This window comes from Haemaphysalis longicornis, unplaced genomic scaffold, assembly GCF_048455015.1.
Source record: "Haemaphysalis longicornis isolate Haplotype H1 unplaced genomic scaffold, Haemaphysalis longicornis Haplotype H1 scaffold_12, whole genome shotgun sequence".
NCBI lineage: Eukaryota > Metazoa > Arthropoda > Arachnida > Ixodida > Ixodidae > Haemaphysalis > Haemaphysalis longicornis.
This window is the reverse complement of record NW_027526225.1, coordinates 47654891-47675685: the sequence shown is the minus strand read 5'-3', so window position 1 is coordinate 47675685 and position 20795 is coordinate 47654891. Positions and strand designations below refer to the sequence as shown.

At 47.1% G+C, this 20795-nt stretch overlaps 1 protein-coding gene across 1 annotated transcript in view; it reads right to left on the bottom strand.

Annotated features, from left to right (window-relative positions):
- LOC144162607 (actin-binding protein IPP-like) overlaps positions 1 to 20795 on the bottom strand; it is a 53654-nt gene that overhangs the window by 9011 nt on the left and 23848 nt on the right. Inside the window, exons 5-8 of the mRNA XM_077693217.1 lie at positions 19363 to 19584; positions 4600 to 4951; positions 1167 to 1325; positions 187 to 407 (exon numbers count right to left, since the gene is read on the bottom strand). Of these exons, the coding sequence (XP_077549343.1) occupies positions 187 to 407; positions 1167 to 1325; positions 4600 to 4951; positions 19363 to 19584 (954 nt within the window). The remainder of the gene's footprint in view (positions 1 to 186; positions 408 to 1166; positions 1326 to 4599; positions 4952 to 19362; positions 19585 to 20795) is intronic.

Here is a 20795-nt window from a genome sequence, read left to right as displayed (position 1 = left end):
CAAGACCGGGAAAGAGAGAAAAAATCTTTCGAGCAAGCATCCGAGTCATCTGACGGGCATGGAGCAGTCATTTCTGGCTGAGCTACTTTGCAGGCCCCTAATCTAAGTACTAGTGGATGTGTTGGTTCCCTAGCTTTTTCAAGCATTCAAAATTTTGAAGAAGAAAAGAAAGAAGAAGCAGCCCACCTCCTCGATGGAGTAGCGCTCGACCGAGCTGAGCGCGGGGGCGGTGTCATTGCTGCCCCCGACCGCATAGATGTGCTCGTGCAGCACGGCGATGCCCAGGTAGGCCCGGCGCACACGCATGGGGGCCAGCGTCTGCCACTCGTTGGTCACCGGGTTGTACGACTCCACCAGGGACTGCTCGCAGTTGAGCTCGTTGTAGCCCCCGACAATGTAGATCAGCCCTGAACCACGGGTGGCAGTGAAATCACTGTCTCTCTTATACATCATCATCATCAGCAGCAGCATAATCGTCATTCTAAGATTCTAAGTCCCCAGCAGGATGAAAGCATTGACCCCTAACATGGGGTTATGGCAGTGAGATCAGTATATTATTGCCTCATACTCATCATCATCATCATTATTAAGGTTTCGATAAAACAGCAAGAGTTACAGCCATTTTCTGTGACCCTACTCTCTCCGTAGACAGCCATTTATTGACAGCACACAGGAATTCCGTAACAACTTCCCTGAGAACTAACTAATAACTATAACTCCGTTAAGTGCAGTAAAGCAAACACAGGACAAGGGAGACAAGGACGAGCGTTCGTCCTTGTCTCCCTCATCCTGTGTTTCCTTTACTCCGCTTAACGGAGTTACAATGGATTACCAACTCGCTCGTACCCACACGTTGTTAAACTAATAATGGCAAGTATATGGAACTCGGCATAATGAGAGTCATCTTAGCAGCCAATTTTACTGCAATTTTTTTTTAAGACAACTACATAAGATTGAGAGCTACAGAGCACTTCCAATGGAGCGAGCGCATGCGACTGTTTATCGACACAACCGGATAGACGCACGACACTTTGGCCAGAAACTAGTGCAAGACAGTTTCGCTGCAAAAAGACACATCTCAACCCCCGAATGTTTCTCCCCAACAAAAAATGGAAGGAGAACGAGGAGTGGTGCTGTAACAGCGAGAGAGAGAGAGGACGTCGTACCCTCGTGGGCGATCACCCCCATGGCGTAGCGGCCCGCAGTCATGTGGGTGACGATGCGCCACGTGTCCACCTCGGGGTCGTACCTCTCGATGGTGTCGCCCAGCTCGGCCCCAACCCAGCCGCCCACCGCATACAGGTAGCCGTTCAGGGCACACATCCCTGCACACCAGTCAACAGCACGGGGTCACACACAAGGACTGGTGCATACCCCATAGACTTTGTAACGAGACCGCGTTAGAATACACAATGCTGGACCATGCTCCACATAAGCAAAGCTAACCTCAAAGTTCTCAGGTTCTCAGGTGAAAATTAGTGCAGACGGCAACACACTTGTCTATAACACAGGTTTCATACTTTCGCCTCGGCCGAAAAGCATGTGAAGAAAACTATTGCATCGTTATGAAGTCTTAACCATGTATTTTCACCTCAACCTTTTTTGTGAAAAGTTTGAGTCTGTAGTTTTGAAAGGTAACTAGTTGAAGTTGAACTCAGTGTTATAGACAAGGGTGTTGTGCACTGTACATACGTCACAACAAAGGTGAACTCAATTAACAAGTGAAAGCAAAGCAAAGAGTCCAAGACCCCGTTTGTTCAATACATGCAGCTATGCTTGTAAAAAATGTTAAACTAAATTGATGTTCACCTCCAATAAACTACATTTCAGGGGGTATTATTGTCACCTATCTGTTTGCGATGTGACACAAACCATTTGGCTCACTTTCCATCATTTTCAATTGCTTGTGGCGCAGCGACCGGCACCGGAAAAAAATGCCGATCAAATGTGACACAAATAAACCCAAACAGAATGCGGAGAAGGCGTGTAGTGCGGGTAGTGCCTGCAAAAGCCACCTTCATGCACTGCAGAATGCTGTAGTGGAGGCCAGTCTCAGCAAAAAAGCCCAACAGCTGCTCTGGTTTTTTTTTTATCTTTCCATTCCTTTGATGCCCTGTGGCAAAATAGTGCAATAAAAAAAAAAAAAGCCACCTTCCATAGCCGCTCATGTATCTTTGATGAAACCGAAGCCATAACTTCATTGAAACAGAAAACATAATGAATGTTTCAGCTTAAGCTTTCCAGCACGGGGCACCATGGTGGTCGTATCTTACGGCTAAATTCGGGCTCTGTGGTGCAGGACGGCGCTCATAACTGACTTTGGAGCAATAGGGGCAGTTTGGCGCAGGATGGCGCAGGTACACAAGTTTGGCACTCAATGGTGCAAATGGTGCAGCTGTTCCACCCCTGATTAAGGAGAACGCAGTGTAGTACTGAATTGGCATATCCATGGGAGGCCAATGATCAATAACCTTGAGACAGCACAGCAGTTTGACATAGGTGGCAAGGCAGTGTAAGTGGTAAGCAAATATACCTACTTAGGCCAAGTTGTTACCCCGGATCCCAACCATGAGGCAGAGAAAATTAGAAGGATCAGAATGGGGGTGGAGTGCATACGGCACATATTCTCAGATAATGAATGGCAGCCTACCATTGTCCCTGAAGAAGGAAGTGTATGACAGCTGCATCTTACCTGTACTCACCCATGGGTCAGAAACCTGGAGGCTCACTAAGAGGGTTCAACTTAAATTGAGAACGACGCAGCGAGCAATGGAGCAGAAAATGATAGGGGTAACGTTAAGGGACAAGAAGAGAGTGGAGTGGGTCAGGGAACAAACGTGTGTTAAGGACATATTAGTAGAAATTGGGAAGAAGAAATGGGTGTGGTCAAGGCATGCAATGCAAAGGCAGGATAACTGCTGGTCATTGAGGGTAACAAAGTGGATCCCTAGAGAAGCCAAGCGTCGCAGGGGGCGGCAGAAAGTTAGATGGGCAGATGAGATCAAGAAGTTTGCGGGGATAAATTGGTCGCAGTTAGCACAGGACCGGGGTAATTGGAGGTTAATGGGAGAGGCCCTGCAGTGGGCGTAGATAGGCTGGTGATGATTATGATGATGGTGTAGTACTAGTGATGTGCTGATGTTCTGCTTCAGATATGCCTAATGTTGTCTTTTTGCAGAACCATGTTGATGTTGATTAAGCATGAACACTGCCACCAGATTTAGCAGTGTGGTAATGGTTTGCCTATATAAGCGTCTTCTTTGAGAATTCATCTCAACTTTTGGAAGGCTGAATCCTGGGACAGACAGACAGACAGAGAGACCAAAATTTGTGGGTTTAAGCAGCCCGAAAAAAGGGCCCATCTCCCCGCGAGGGGGACTCGAGTAAATGCGTTGCATAGGGGGTGGGTGTATTGCGTTAACGTTTAGTGTTTGGGGAGTTGGTGGTAGTGAATGCGTTGTATCAGCAGCTTCTTGACGTAGTTTGAATGAGTCAAGGATATAAGGCGCGTTCGTAGCCTCCCATTCTGTATCGGCTTTGTGGCGCAGTGGGTAGAGCACCATGTACCTCGCGTTCCGCCCACAGGTAGTGAATGCGTTGTATCAGCAGCTTCTTGACGTAGTTTGAATGAGTCAAGGATATAAGGCGCGTTCGTAGCCTTTCATTCTGTGTCGGCTTTGTGGCGCAGTGGGTAGAGCACCATGTACCTTGCGTTCCGCCCGCAGGGTCGTGGTATCGAAACCAGGCGCCGGTAAGTATTATTTTTTTATATAGTGTAGGGGGAGGGGTGCGGACCTGTTGTTGAGAGCGAGGAGGGTAGCGTGATGCGGGAGAGGAGGAGTGGGGGAGAGGGCGCACCTGGAACGGCTGTTGCGGACGCCGAGGCACGCCGACAACGCCGGGTGACATCGTGAGTTAAAGAAATGCTCTGCATTTAAAAAAACTCAGAAGAATTGAAACTTGGGCTGCTTGGTGCGTAAGTTGGACACAAAGATGCAGCGCAGCAGCTGAGGTGGTAGGAGAAGAAGACAAACACAAGTGTAAGTGCTTGCCTTCTTCACATTCTGTCCCGTCTGTTGCGCTGCAGTCTTCTTCGAAGACATACCAATGTGCTTCAAAAATTCACCATCTCTTCCTAAAGAAAGTCACGAGAAGCGCAAAAGCTAAGGAGTGTGTTTAACTTTCGCTGAAAATGTGTCCAATCAAACATCAAACCTCTAAAGACCCAAATTGCGGACAAAAAACTCACCGATGTGAAGATTTTTCGTGCACTAATAAATGCATATACAAACGATCTAAATTTATATCGATACGTGGTTTATGAGATAAAGGTACACTGTTGTACTCCTCCTTCATGATCGATGCGTGTATAGTCTTGTGTGGAACTGTTCCTTTTTCAAGATTTTCAAGTAACGATTTTGAAACAACGGAAGCCCTGTTACACACACAGGCTGTGTGTCCGGTCAGTTCGGTCAACTGTTCGGTCAACCATCAGGTCTATGGCGAACTGCATTCGTTTTTTGACAGAACGCCGTCGGTCCCACTGAACAAAGCTCTCTTCGCCTAAGACAACAGAGCTGCGCAGCGGCCCACCCGTACCCATCATGCATCGGGGCTGGAGCATGGGCGCGATGGCGTCCCAGCGGTTGGCCACGGGGTCGAAGGCCTCGGCCGAGTCGAGGATGAGGCAGTCGCTCTCGCCCCCGGCCACGTACACCAGCTGGTTGAGGGAGGCGGCGCCCAGGCCGGAGCGCGGGTGGGCCATGGGGGCCAGCGCCGAGGGGGCCCTGGCCAGGCCCCACTGGCAGCGGGCCGGGTCCAGCCGGTCCACGGAGGCCAGGCTGTAGCCCTCGCCAAAGCGCATGCCCGCGTGCCGGTGGCAGCCGCCCAGCAGGTAGACGCTCTTGCGCGCGCACATGCGCGGCTGCTGCTGCACGTCCACCACCTGCACCTGTTCACCGAGGGAGGGGGACCGGTCGGTCGGGCTGCCGACGATGCACTTCTGCACCCAGCGAGTTGGTCGGCGTTACAACGAAACAGCTGCTAAGCCGCACACTGGAAGGGGGAGTTGCACACAATTCAGTGGGACAACTCTGCACGACTTGCACAGTTGCACTAGTGCACTCTGCAGTAGTGTGCTCTGGGGTAGTGTGCCTGGCACTGGTGGGACGCTGCACTACTCTGCTCTGTACTAACAAGACTTTGCACTAGTGGGACACTACACTAGTGGACTCTGCACTGGTGGGACTCTGCAGATGTGGAACTCTGGAACCCTGTACATCATGCACTGTAGATTGTCTTGGTATGTTTGTCACTCCGTTAATGTATGAACTGCTTTTGGCCTTTACATTATCCCTGCCAACTGTAGCGGGTGCTCAGGCCTCATCAGGCTTTACCACTTTTGTCTCAATTTCCTCTCTTCTTGGAAAAGTATAATTAATTTCATGCGTTGTTTGCCCCTTGCCAAACATTGCGTGACAAACATTTCTACAACTGCCTGGCTCCGGTGTTTTCTCATCGTCTATGAGACACTGAGGTTGGAAAATGGTACAGTAATGCACAACCCTCATTCCTGCATTGTTTTAATGCAGGAATGGGTTGTGTTACCGACAGCACACTTATAAGTTATTGTGACTGCGTACGGTTATATTTATTCAACATATATATTACTAAACAGGATGCCTTTCATCTCACTGTGACAGCATTACAAACGGCGCAGAAGAAAAAAGCAAAATGAAAAACAATGCAACTAGTAAGTCTATTATTATTACCGTTTGCCTTACAGAGACAGTAATGGCAGAATACTAACTTGTGGTATCACCTGAATGATTACACTTTCTGTGCCTTTAAGGCTGTTTAGAAATAAGCAATTTAACCCGGTGTTTCTTCCTCATGTTAAAACTACAATAGTCTCTCTCTCTCTTTTTTTCTTGACACAAAAGGGCCATTCAAAGAGCGAGCCACACAAGCTCTGAACAAGTGCCGAGTATGCCAACCAATCTCGAGCACTGCTGCCACATAGGCTCTGTGTGGTGTACAAAGCGTTGCAATCGGGCTAGCGTAAAAGCCGACGGCAGTCTTCGCTGCAGTCTATTAAAGGGGCCATAAAGAAAAAATACAAGTTTAGTTCATTAGAAAGGTTGCTTTGTCCCAATGACAATGACACAAACTACGTCGAAAACATCCAACAAATAATGGAGATGACAAAGAAAACACGTGAAGCAGTGGTGACCCCAAAACCACTTTCTGACAACTTTTCAACGACGTCACACAATCTTCTATGTGCGATTGGTGGCCGCCAAACTAACCCACTGTGAAGATACACGACTAGACAATTGTAGTGGGGCTTCTACTCCCGTTTGATTGCATCACTTGAATGCGGAAGTGCTCTTAAGACACTGAAAATTATGTTTTTAGTGGTGGCCCATAGTACATCTCCCTCTTGCCCTAACACGTCACTGTAGCACGAAATTCTAGTTTTTTTTTCGATACTTCTTCTTTTTTTTTTTTTTTTCGGTTAAAAAACATCTTTTGTGGCTCAAATGGTGCTGGGTGCTGTACTGAAAATCAGTACTTTCAAATTACAGGGAGTTGTACTTCGTCTTTATCGCCCCTTGAAGATGACATTCTCTTTTTCGTCACTGGCTGGCATACTGCTCGACAGATCTTGAGAGGTGTGCGAATAATCAAAACTCTGAAATAGTATCCAGCGATTAATGTGGCATGCAATCCCACTTTGCAAACTTCCAATATTTTCGAAGTTTGAAAACGCAGGGGGCTAGTTGCCTCAGTGAACTCGCATGCATGAAACTTTGCATTGTTGAAAACAAGTTTCCCTATAAACACAAATGAAAATGTGTTCTTAAGATCTTAAGAATGAATCGGAACTAAGTTGAGCGCTGCATGGGTCACAAATTGAACACCTGTGATCAGGGGCGTAGGAAAGGGGGAGGGGGCTTATGAGGCTTCAGCAAACTTGCAGGTACATTCGCACCATGTAGGACTGGCTTTCTGACACTGTTGTTATCCTGACCAAAGTATAATCTCGCTTTTTTCCCCACGAGTACATTTTGACGTATTTTTTTTGTGACTAATTTTGCTGCCATTATCCGCAGAACACGAAGGTTTACAAGCTGCTCCTATGCAATATATTGGCACAAAAGGCAGAGGTTTTAAGACTTGTCCCTAACCGTCGCACGTGTACAAAAATTGAAAAAAAAAAAAAAAAAGCTGGATGATAAGACGACAACGAAATGAAACGTCCACCCATAAGTTGTTTGTTTCACGCTTCTAACGTTTATAATGTCCACTCCGTGCTTTGTTAGTTCATTAGTTGTTTAGTTTCATGTTTTTTGCTTCCATGCTTGTAAAGCATGTAAGTATGTTTATATTTATCCTACATTCCCACATTCCTTTAAGTACTAAGTACTATTTCTTTGTATGTAGGCAAAACAGAAAATCGCAAGCAGTGATGGCAATTGTGCCACAAATCTCGTTGTTGTAAATAAATGAGATGGGCGCAGGCAGAAAGCGATAGCTGGGGTGAAGACGACGACGAAGCTGCGCCCACTGCCTCGCTCACAGCGTGCTCCATCGCCTTACGAGAGCGAGGTGCTGGGTCATGCTTTTCTCTTGGATCCTCCAGACTCGTAACATGCGAATAAATGTTTATGGACTATTTTATTTTCCTCGTTCTTGCAAGTTACTAGTTATGTGATTAATTTTAAGCGACAAATTCCAGCTAATAGCTTCAGTTAATAGTTATGTATATTATCAGTCAACTGTTATGAATTTATAAACTATTTTATTTTCCTCGTTCTTGAAAGTTACTAGTTATGTGATTAATTTTAAGCGATAAATTCCAGCTAATAGCTTCAGTTAATAGTTATGTATATTATCAGTCAACTGTTATGAATTTATTACACATATTTTTATACCTTTTAAAAATCATATGGAGGAGGTTGATTGATTGACTGATTGTGGGGTTTAACACGCCGACGCAACGCAGGCGATGAGGCGCGCCGTAGTGGAGGGCTCCGGATTAATTTTGACCACCTGGGGATCTTTATCGTGCGCCGAAATCTCGTACACACGGGCGTTTTTGCTTTTCGCCTCCATCAGAAAAGCGGCCACCGCGGCCGGGAATCGAACCCGCGACCTTGTGCTCAGCAGCGCAACGCCTTAGCCACTGAGCCACCGCGGCGGGTTGGAGGAGGTTGAGGTGCAATCTGATTGACCACTGACCACATCCACCACCTTCGTGAGCTAGGGGGGGGTGACAGGCTTTCCCGCAACGCACTGGTGACATGCAGTGAAGGGCACAAGGACGAATTGAATGGAATAACATTTATTACGATGGGGGGGGCCACATGGCTGTTGTTGAGGAGGAGGAAGAGGAGGTGGTGACCAGTCCGTGATGATCGGGACTCATTCGACATGATCTGTGATATCTTGGGAGAGGAAGTGTGGACCGCACGTCACTACTCTAGATTGAAAAAATACCTAGAGCATGTAGGAAATCGGCATCTTCGTAAGTGGGGACATCAGGAGATCGAGTTAGGGGGCAGAGCACGGAGCAAAGGATCCCTAGGAGATGCGAAAGTTGAAGAAAGAAGGTTAGGTGTTTGAGGTTCGAGGAAACACCTTGCTGACAACGGGCGCAGTACAGCTGAGGAGTCTGAGTGGAACCAATAGTGCTTGCAAAGAGTGGCAGTCGGCCAACGTTGCCCTCGTCCTCATTATCACTCCGCATCCTGGTAACGTGGTCGCGCTCAAGTTGCCCCACTCAATACTTCCCGGATAAGATAGCCTAGCTGCACACGAACATAGCTTCCGGTTTTATTGCCAAACGATGCGCAAACCTGATATTATTTCTAACCTACAATGCTCCCTTTTTTTTTTTTGAGCGCATAGGAAGAGCGACTACCTTTTCTGGCTACCAAGATAAAGCGTTCTAAGCACTAGCGAAGTACAACATTACGTTTCCCACAAAGTCAGTGCAGGCTGAGTTAGACACTTCCCGTTAGACCTAGCCCCGTCGTGCAGCGGTAGCTTTGAACACCGCCACAATATTCTTGATCAGCTGCTGAAACAAGCTGGTTGTTGAACCCCTGGGGCAGCCTAACAGTTGGCTTACGCCCTGCATTCAGCCCCCAATAATATTTCCGAATTCTCTTAACAGCAAAGCTGTTTAAGTTTGAACTCTGTCCGTGTAAATCTTCAACAGGAAATTCTGCCCAGAGAAGTGGACAGAGGGGAAAATGCTACGCCAAGAAGCGTGAGCAAAAGTGATGAGGAGGCAAGGAGCCCACACAGCAGGTCTTGGGGGTTCACGTCTCAAGAAGAAGAAGAAGAAGAAAAAACACCTCCATTGGTCGGAATTGAACCTAGGTATCCTGCATTATGAAACCGGCATCTATCCGATTTTGCTATCACCGCATCCAGGGCACATAACATTTTCTTTGGGTTCATAGCGTGGCCATTGGGTTTGGACTTTCGCAGTTTCAATTCTGGACTTCAGGAAGGTGGATTCTGGACTGATTTACCTCAGTTTGAATGGAGACTGCTTTACTTTTTAGCCATCTTTCTCGTAAAAAAAGGGGGCAGATCTTAGAAAAGCCAAGTTAAAGCTAGTGTAAACCCCCAGCTCTGCCGTTTCCTCAGTCTTCACATCTCAACTGTGAGGGCGGCCGAATTTTTTATTGGAAATGTGCTCCCTCAGATCGGCTGTACGAATTCTTTTCGTAGATAAGGGCGGTTGGGAGAGGATAACCTCATTCAACTAAAGTTCGGCATTGCACTGGAAGTGCAGAGTTTGCACTTGGAAATGGAATGTCGCACTGATAAAGAGTGTATCGCAAATTTTGTTTTTCAGACTGAAATCTCTCAATATTTGCTCTTATTTGCACTAGTATTTGAACAATACTATTCATTTCACATTTACTTCAAAACAAAAACCACAATTCACGCACAACCCTACTCCTTACCTCGCACATGAACCTTTGCGATGTTGGAAAGCACCTTGTGGAAGCAGCACTGCACATCCGAACCGCTACGAGATTCAATCTACAATTTCACTGTGCTTGTACTAGTACCACGAGCCATGGATTCCACAGTGTTCTTAATTAAGCACAATTAGGATATTGCGAAGCTGTTCACCAATTTTATAATAGCAATGAGACTGGTTTTGCCGTGGATTCGAAATTGCACACTCGTTGCGATATGTTGAGAGTGTATAGAGTTGAGGCTGCAGTTTCGAGGGAGCGGACGTGACGTGTCAATTTCCTCGCAGAACCACATGGTTTCATTGTCGACATCAAAAATGACGTTTGATGCGTCTAGTAGCTCATCCTTGACATCGGATAACGTTTGGATCACTGCACCAAAGAAAGAAGGGTCACCACCACTACTGTTGTGCTTTGAGTTGGCCAGGGCGCTATGCGCGTCGTGGCCAGGGTCACAATCGGACACATCAGCGTCACAAGTGATTTATTCAGACATGCCCATCACAGTCCCCGTCACGGGCGGTGCCATCAGACGGAACATGGGTGACACCAGAACTACTAAGCTTCCTTTTTCTGGAGACAGGAGAGAACCCCCCTGGACTCAAAAAAATGAAGCTGGTGAGGGCAGATGAAACTCGCTGCATCGCAAGAGATTGTAGCAGTGACACTGTAGTCCTTGGTGGCTCCAAGCCATCTTCAGGATCCAAATGGCACACCGGGGTAGGCTAGGCAGAGCCCTAGGCCACCGCACCTGATGTGGGGCTGGGGAGCGTAGATGATGCTCAAGAGTACCTTCGGATTAAGTAGAGAAAAGTGACCTGAAACCAGAGATCGGGAACTATGGAAGAGAACAGGCCCTCCCCCTTGGCTTCTACCCTCGTGTTCATCGGACGCCTCTAAGGCAGTCCTCAGATGGGAATACAGTACTTGAGAAATTTGAGTCATAACAGCACGCACAGACACAACGCACCAGCTCACTTTTATTTTAATGTCCATTTTGTCCCTTTATTACATCAAAGAGAGCATCCTCGTCTGTGTGATCATGGGCACTCGATATACAGCACTCCTAGAAAGCACAGCCCATGCATCTGCCCGCTGCAATGATGATGGTGCCTACGCCGCCCAACTGAACGTGTTATCGTGCATTTTGTGGAATTGCAGATCATGGTTTAGGAAAAATGGTGTTATATTTGAAGCATGTTTAACAGGAAAAGTTTAAAGAGGAAAATTTTGAAGGAAAGAAAAGAAACGTGCGTTAGAATCTGCATGTTTTGGCCACAAAAGCTAGGAAGTCTGTGTTGACTGTTCTGGCCTACGGATTCAACACTGGCAAGCCACTGATTACCCCTTCTTCTTTCCCAATGGCCAAATTACACTTGCAGAAACAACTCCACACGTGTAACTATGCTCCCCTCCCTACGAACATAGTGGGTGTAGCAAGTTTTCACAGTTCACTGGCTACCCATGACAACAAAAGAGCTGGGTAAGTGTGCGAACAAGTGATAGAACCAAACGTCTGTTCTCAAATGTTGCCTACAACCTTCTACCTGGTGCTTAAATATGTTAAGTGCAAAAAAAAAAAAAAAGAAACAGTCATGAGTCATGGCGCTTGGTTTAAGAGACATGAACTAACCATATTTAAGGGTCATGAACCAACTAGCCCCCAACAAGTCTTGTTAAATTCTACCTGATGGTATGGCAACAATCGAAACCACAACGCAGGCCAACAGACTTTTTTTATTGAGCTCAAAACAGTAAAAACAAACACTGGCTTCAAACAGCCGCGACTAGCAGCGAGATTAAGCCAAAGGGCAAGGGTATTGGCACCGCACTTAGGGGATGAAAACTGAACTAGGGTAACCATATACTTAAAGGGGAACACTGGTCGAAAATTTGCAAAAAATCAGTTTTCTGTATTTATTTTGCTTGCAGTCTACAGGTACCAAAGAATGTACCTGCAAAATATCAAAGCTGTATCACAAGCATTCACAAAGCTGTCGCCCTTTGAAGTCGCCTAAATGGCCATTTTTGGCTATGTTTCCGAACTTTGTGCCCTGTTTTCTCAGAACCAATTTTTTTACCACATGGTCAGCTGCCGGGTACAATATCTTGGGATGTACTGGTTTGATTTGTATCATTTCTGCTGCATTCGAAAGCTTGTGAACTGAACAGTGCAACAAAACCACAAAAATGTAGAATTTTTTTTTTTCTGACACAAGACTTTACGCAGTTAGCTTTACAAAAACGTGGTAACTGATGACCTGACATTTATGAAGTTTACAGAATTTGCAGAAACAATGATAAAATTACTCCTGTGGTATAGTTACACTCCCTTGTCCTTATAGAGCACACAGGGATAAAAGCTATTAGATAGATAATGAAAGCTATGCAGATAACGAAACAATTGCCTGAAACATGTTGGCATAATGTTGTACAACTCGAATCCTACCCCCCCTAGACGAAAACTGACTGCATATTTGTGCTCAGAATGTTAATTAAAGATACACTCAATGTGTAAATGTCAAGCACATAGGTTAAAAAAATCACAAAAATGTCCTGAAGACCACAGTCCCCACTTAACCCACTAGGTACGAGTGTGACCATATGGTCCCACATATCCCCACGAGGCGTTTCAATTTACGTAGGTTTACTAATCCGCGCCAACGTTATGATGCAATGCATTTCAATAGGTTAGGGTGCCCCTTACAAACAGCAGGTGTCAGAAGTTGTCTACGTTTATTCGGGAGCTGCTAAAGAGGCGCGAAACAGTGGTTCCGCATTTCGGCGCGTCGACATGCAACGCTCCCGCAGGTAAGCAAATTTTTTTGTTTTCTTTTTTGCAATAGCGTCATGTGCATGTCCGTCCAGAGCACTTGCAGTATGCAATCTCCAGTGAAAATTTGAGACAGATTGATCGATGTGTTCTCAGTGAAAAAGCGTGTAATTTTACGTGCTGCCATCCGTGCCTTTAGCCTCCGTATTTTGCCCAACTTCGTTACTTGAATCTACTACGCTCCTTGTAGGGTAATTCCGCGGCACTCATGCGACGATCTCTTGGGTGCCTAGGCTGACTTTAGAAGAAGTAGCTGGAATACTCAAAGAGGATGAGGATGCGTCGGTTATTTATATTCAGCCAGTGAAGGCTACCACCTAACTGGACGAAGATTCTGCAGATAAGGATTCTGGTGGTCTCATTGATAACCTCAGTAGTAGGCAGCTTAGAGCAGGTGCAGAAACAGTTCTTGCCGACAGTCATCGTACTGGTGGATGCGAGTCTGATGAAGATGAAGCAGAGTGTGAATAACAAAACGATGACTCACAAAATGGCTGCTCATGTACAGAAGAACGCAAATTTATCTTCAAGCTCCAAGTAAAGGAATAATGACCGTGTAAAAAGTTCCACAATATTTCCAGACGCAAACTTCAGCACTTATAGGGACCTTTCGCCTATAAGGTTGGTTGAGCTCTTTTTTTGACGAAAGCGTCATGGATTTCTTGGTAGTACAAACAAGAAGCTATAATTTATTTTTGAATATGCGTGACCCCGAGGTTACAAAAGAAGAGCTGAAGTGTTTTCATGGCGTCCTTGTTCTCTCTGGTTGCAACCACTTGCAAGGAAAGAAGTGCTGCTAGGAAAGTGGAACAGACGTGCAGAATGGAATGCTACATGACCCCGCGTGAAGAAACCATTCCGTACAAATCATGAGATTTCTACAATATGAGCCTTACTCTGTGCGACAAACGGACAAAGCTGCACCCCCTGATGAAGCTACTGCAGGCAACGTTCGTGCCGCACTTTCAGCCTGTCCGTCAATTGGGTTATGACGAAAGCGTGATAGAATATTATGGTCGTCATGGCTGCAAGCAATTCATACATGGCAAACCAATTCGCTGCGGGTACAAGGTACGTGGTGCTCGAATGCGAAAAATGGCTACTCTGCAAACTTTGAACTCTACCAGGAAAAGCAGAATGACCCTGGAACAAGCACGCAGTACGCAAAAGACTTCAGGAAAGCAGCAGCACCACTCCTTGAAATGGTGGATGAACTTCTAATCTAAGTTCGTCATCTGCCATATCACTTTTATTTTGGCAATCTTTGCAACAGCTGGCCGCTTATCCGCAGTGCTGAAATCACTCCACTTAAATTCCAGAGGCCAATCTCTCAAAGCTGCCTCGCAAGATGGGATAACAAGCCAAAAGGACCAGGTTGCCGAAGAACGTCTACACTTGGTGACAGTGCGCTTTGTGGTCCGCGGTATGACAAAGCAGCCAACTTCGTTGGGACGGCGCCTAACAGAATTGTGTCTAACAGCCTACTGGCCTATGCCTAACTGCGACTAACCAAAGGTGTGCCTGAGACAGCTGCGTCAGCATGGCGCGAACACATTGCACTAAATGCGACGTTAGCATGTGTATTCCATGCTTCATACCATATTACACTAAATAAGTGCCCGACAAATCCCTAACCATGTGTTTCGCTATGTGTCAAGGCCTGAAATAACATTTGTCGCTTTGTGATTATTGCTGCAGTCTAAGAGCTGTAGCAGTTGTAGTAGTAGTATTGCTGTAGTCACCATATGCAGGGGTGAGACAGCTGAAACAGATTTGAAAGCAGTTTTCGGAGCAGAAAAATTTCGATTTTGGAGCAGAAGAACCTTGATTTGGAGCAGTTAACGACATTTATTATGTCACCTTAGGAGCCGAAAAAATTACGTTTTTGGCAACCCTGGAGGAAAAGTGCACTTCTTAATCGGTTTCGAGCATACATAACACTGGAACAGCCACAGGATAAGGTTTATTTCTATCAGAGTATCACGAGGTACGAAATGCACTACCTTTTTGCAAACTTTTTAAATTCTCAGGCTTTATGCATCGACAGCACAGACTGCAGTTGAAAATATCGAATTGAAAAACTCGGCAATTGTAAGGCGTTCTTTTATCCCTTGAATGTTGAAATTATTTTGGTAATCCCAGACTGCTCTACGCACATGTACAAGGGTAGCGAAAGGGCAAAGGTACTGTGAAGCGAGGTCAGAGGCGTTGCACCACAACTTGCAGAAACAGTTTGTTGCCTCAGCTGACACGAATTTTTCTACGGAACTTTGCAATGGTTTTCAAAGGGAAAACTTCAGAAACGCACAGAACATTATATGTGCAACCCGACAATTTCACTTTCAGAAAATCTCTGGGACATTTTTTGTTATTGATGCTCGCTTTAGATGCAACTGCATCTCATTCCCCCGCCTTGTCCCTGCATCCGGCGTCGTCGGCGTCTGCCCCTCCCCCATTCTCCTCGCCGCGCCAGCTGCGCTCTCCGCCGCTCACCCCCTCTCGCAAGGGGCATTGGATTGGATTTGATTGGCTTGGCTTGGATTGGATTTGGATTGGGTTAAAGTGGATTGTGTTGCGTCATAGCCGTGGCAGACGCACTGGCGCCGGCGCGTCCCCTCACCATTATGCGTGCTATAAAACCTGGTGCCTGTGCCGCTCCGCTCCATCGTTCCAGCGCCGTTCCTCCGCTGTCCAACGCTGCAACGTGAACCCCCTATGCGTCGCATCTACACAGGGGTTCCCGCGAGGGGAGGTGGTAGTTTTTTTTTTTTATTGATTATTTATTCAACAATCAAACCACACAAACACACACAAAAAAAACAGCATCACCTTGGGGGTGCTGGAAAATCGTGTTGGCCAATCGACATTTTTCTAATTGAAACTGACACAAGCGTCCAAATCCTTGCTTTCTTGCTTTACAGGCTGTTCCACAGAAGTTTGGTGCAATTTTCGGAATTTTAAGGATATTGGAGCAGTTCGATGGAAAAAAAAAAAAAAAAAAAGTTTTGCATTATCAGAAATTCACTATGTGCGCATGTCTCACCCCTGCATATGGTCGCGGGCCAAATTTCGAAAACAAAGAGCGCGTACACAATGACAACTCCAGAGTGACTTTATTTACACTCATGTACGATAAAAAATGACCTCAAGTTCTGCCAATTTCACAAACAAAGAAACTGGTCCCTATTAGGTTAATAACAAAACAAAACAATAACAAACAAACAAAAGAAGCACAGCTTCTCAAGGCACTTGCAAAGGCCTCTTCGTCGAGCTCCGCTTCATAGGCATCCATCTCGGCGTCTTGAGGAGCTTGCTCACTCCGCCGCTCGGCATGAACCCGAGGCCCTGCCAACCTTTCGGGCGGCAGTGGACAACAGGCGATTTCCAGCACGTCCATTATCGCATGTGCTGCGGCATCTGTCAGCCTGCTCACCGCCAAACGCGCCACCTCCAAGTCCAAGTGGCTGTCGTACCCTAGGAGCAGCCCCAGCACGCGACATGGGCTCAAAGCGACGGCAGCGGCGGCGGTGGCGGCGGCAAAAGCGGCATCCCATCCGTGCCCTTCCCGCCTGCAACCGGACGGACCCCCTGTTTCGCCCTCAGACTCGCCCGTGCGCGGAGAGTGACTCATTATTGCACGCAGGAAACCCGGTGGGGTCACGTCCGCTTCGTCGTCAACGTTCTGAAAGAAGTGCGATAGTTCCTGTTGGGTGGGCGCGCACGTGGTACTGCCATGCCGTTCAGGTGATACCGCGTCGACGTGCAACACCCTGAAGTCCGCAATAAGTTTCGGCAGTAGCGACGACAGCAGGGCTCGGAAATTCGCGAATTTCCGACGACTGGTGCGGGAGCAGAACTGCCCGTGCTTCGAGCACTGCACTGAAGCCACACCCAGTGCTACCGAGCATAGGATGCAGCTTCTTCTTTTCGTTTTTTTATCTCTTCCCACAGTAACGGCGGCTGACCACTCTTGGACGGCGTCGTTGAATGTGTGCGAGATGTGGTGGCTGGTTGAGGGTGTACGCTTCCCAAAGGCGTCTTCGTTGCACCGCAGCAATTGTGACGGTCGAGAGAAGCAGCAGGTCTCAACCACACGTGGCAATGTTGAGGTCATGCGGGCCTCTCATTGCGGGCAGACTTCTCAATCACACAGCATGCAGTCCCCCCCCTCTATACCCGTCATATGCTATACCAAGGCCCAGGGCAGTTATTAAAGGCGCCATGAAGACAGCATGCAACTTCATTTTGTCCAAAAGCTTTGGTATTTTACAGTGACTCCAGCGCTTGTTCGGCAGCAAATGATGCTTTACTCAGAATTTTGTTGATTTAGGCCAAAATTTCCATCTTCCCGCTGGATTGAATGTTTCATGATGTTGCCAGTGATGCATTAGAGGCAGGCACCTAAAACGAATGTTGGTACCTTCCCTGAGCACTGAGACTGCCGCTGTTCCCGAAACATGCCGTGGTTACCTCGGTTACCGACTGCCTTCCCAGATGGCGCAGCAACACCACTCCTAGCGCTTGTTTCACTTCTGATTGGACCTGTCCTGTACCTGGCATATTTTTGCTGCAGTTGACATTGACTGTTTCGTGAAACATTGGGCATGACCCAACAAACAGCGTTACGCAAGTGGCCACTAATGCCAGTTGGCCAGTGTCGTGTCAGACAATCCTAACACGCCGGACAACTGTGTTATTAAGCAGCGTTGGACCACACAGTGCCTTTTGCCGTGCTTATATGCGTATGTGTTCATTAGTAACTCCCATTGTTTACCCCATTATTACTGCTACAAAAAAAATCCAAGCAGTAGCAGCGTGTTCTGCAAGCTGGAAACCCCTGTCTAATTTGTATTTGATTTTGTGCGCCTCAGCCAATCGCACAAGCGTGCCGTAACGCGTCGCAGCTTTTGCGGTAGAAACGTAACTGGTGAGGTGCCTGCCTCTGTTTTCCGCAGCATATTTTCGTGTATTTGAGTGAAGTTTATATCAAAAGTGGCGCGAGTGTTATTCAAACTAGGGTAGCTTCTAAATGAACCAACAAAAATTTTGTCTTCATGGCTCCTTTTACGTCCAACTTACGCAAATTCTCTCTGCCCAAAGCTTCTACAGCTAAAATACCTCCCCTGCTTTAGCCATCTTGTTGTGCCCCATGACAGGACAACTCGAAACCCGCCATTACCTCCTCCCAGCTCCTGCTATGGTGGCTAGTTTAACACTGATTGCCAGTAAGTCACTTCCCATGCAGGATATGACAGCATACGGACATACAGCATACGACAGCATACGGACATACGGACAGCATCAGATGAAATGCGAACACTAAAATATGAATCATAACACGCAAAGTTGAAAAACACTGTTCGTTGAGGCATAATAAATGTGCGCTATTGGTATATTCGGAAAGCCACATTTCTGGACTTTGTTTTTGTGACCAAGCCACGTGTCATTTTGACTTGCATGGAAAGAAATCGCGCTATTTGCGTGTTCTGATCATCGTGTTCGCGCTTCATTTGACGCCGATGGTACACACACTAGAGGGCAATCTGTTGCTGGGCACCACTACAACAGTTAGCAATGTTGCTCTCCTAGCTGGCTTGGCTAGCCACGCGGCTTCGTCCAGTCGTGAAGCCAAAATCAACATGAAAGAAAAACTTTTCTTTTTTTTTTTTGCTTGCCTTGCTGCATAGGGCTTCCCAATAATCCCTGACAAACAAATCTCCCCGAGCTCAAATTTTCTATTGTGAAACAACTCTACTTAATTGTTTAACAATACTGTTGTTGTTTCGCATAGCACACATAAGAGACATAGTTCCTCCAGGCTTACAGCTAAGCGAAAGCCAACTTCCATAGCCGCTCATAGCCTTGATGAAACCAAAATCATAACTGCATTGAAACCAAAAAACATGGTGTTTCCGCCAAGTTTTTGGGCACGGACATCATGGCGGTCGTATCTCGCGGCTCAATTTGGGCTCTGCTGCGCAGGACGGTGCTGATAAACGAGTTTGGTGCAATAGGAGCGGTTTGGGGCAGGTAAACAAGCTTGGTGCTCAATGGCGCAAATGGCCCAGCTGTTCCACTCCCATAAATACCAGAGGTAAATCTGGCACCCCAGTCTCGGCAAGCCAAGGCCCAGCGAGCATTCCACCATGCACTATGCGAGAACGTTCCACTTGGTCCTTGACATGGCTCCTGAACAGGCTCAAAAGTTGCCTGTGGCTGCAAAAAATAAACAGCTTTACCGTGAATAATTATTTCAATGTGTTTAGTTATCATCAAAACGGAGATCCAAAGATATTTGTCAGGGAATATTTAGAAGCTCGATGCAAGACGAGTACGAAGAAATGTTCCCATACTTTGTTGATTTTTGGCTTCAAGGCCAAAGACACCAAGTAAGCAAGGAACGTTGCTTGCGGCTGTGGCGGCGCTACGACGGCACGCGACTGCAGCGCGGGATTTCCCTCTAGTATATGTTAGTATGAGACTATGCCTGCCCACACCTTCCTCTCCCCTACCCTGCCTCCGTACCTGGCTGCTCTTGCCGTCGATGCAGAGCCGTCGGTCGGGTCTCAGGTCCTCGAGGAGCTGCAGCAGAGCACGGCGGAGGCCCGCGTCGGGGCAGCCCTGGGCGTACTGCTCCAGCTGCTTGCGCGGCACCACGGGGAAGCGCACGGCCTCGAGCACGTCGAAGAACAGTGCCCGCCGCTCCTCCACATTGTGCAGGATCCAGCGCATGGTCGCCTCAAACACCTGCCAGGTACAAGGGCCATGTTCAGTTGTGCGATCGGTATGGTGTGCCTGGAACGACTCAAAAGATGCCAAACCACCTTGTTTGCGAAAAGAATGCCTACACTTGAGCCGAGAGAACATTTTACAGAAAAAAAAAAAAAAAGGTGACAGCTCTTGAATACAATTTTCCACTGCTGTGGCTCAAACGCAGGCCATTTGTGCCGAAGCCCGTGGTTCGACGCAGTCAGCTACCAAGGCCGAACAGCCGAGTTCTCTCAGCAGTTTCTCAAAGCAGAAGTGAACCAGTAGGTGGCACTGGGCGTGTACAGGATGTGGCCAGCCTTTACCCACGTGGGAATGCAATCTCGCCAGTTACAGTCACTCGCTCCGAGCAAAGGCAAGGAGAGGCAAAAGGTGACGACCTCACTTTGACGGCAAGCTTCAGAGTGGACGAGTTTTCTCCCAACGTACGTAGGCAGGCAAGTGTGCAGAAACTCTGTAGCGAGGGGTATGGCTGCCGTTTTCCCGCGACGTGTAATCGTTGGGCTCGACATCATCCTCTGCGGTGCAACGTTGTTAGCGGGCACCCGATGCTTGACAAGAGAGTCTCGAAGAGTTGCTTGGCTAGTTGTTGGGCTCGACGACACTACAGCTACCAACTGTTAAGCCTAACGGGCCACACACGTTATCGCAGAGGTGTAGATCAGAGTTCATCGGTGTACACCAGATGCGAAACTTTTGTTTCACAATCTCGGGTCACGCGAGCGAGCGCCCCTGCTTTGTCGAAGCTGAGGCACGGCACCTGGGGGTGCCGTGCTCAACTCAACTTTGCCAAACGTTTACTCCACGACACGACTTAATAAAATAAAGCTTGCTTTTCAAACAAGCGAACACTGGTCTTAAAACAACTTCTTTTAATTTTTAATTAAACTCTGTGAAACTTGTCAGTCTTGCAGCTTTCTTCCCACTGATTTCAAATATGCCATAATTTTTTCAGCTGGTCAATTAGTTCCCAAGGTAATTGGAGATAATTAGCCATTTTTGGTCACACAATAGACAAAACAGCGTTAGCCATAAAACTGTAATTTTTGGGTTTTTCCATACTGTGAACCCTGGTTAATGCAATAATCGAAGCAGTATTTTGATGCCCCGATTGGAACTAATTTTACAGCTCATTAAACTCTGGTGGCACCAGTGGCAAGGAAACATTCCGAGTGCCCATTTGAAACACC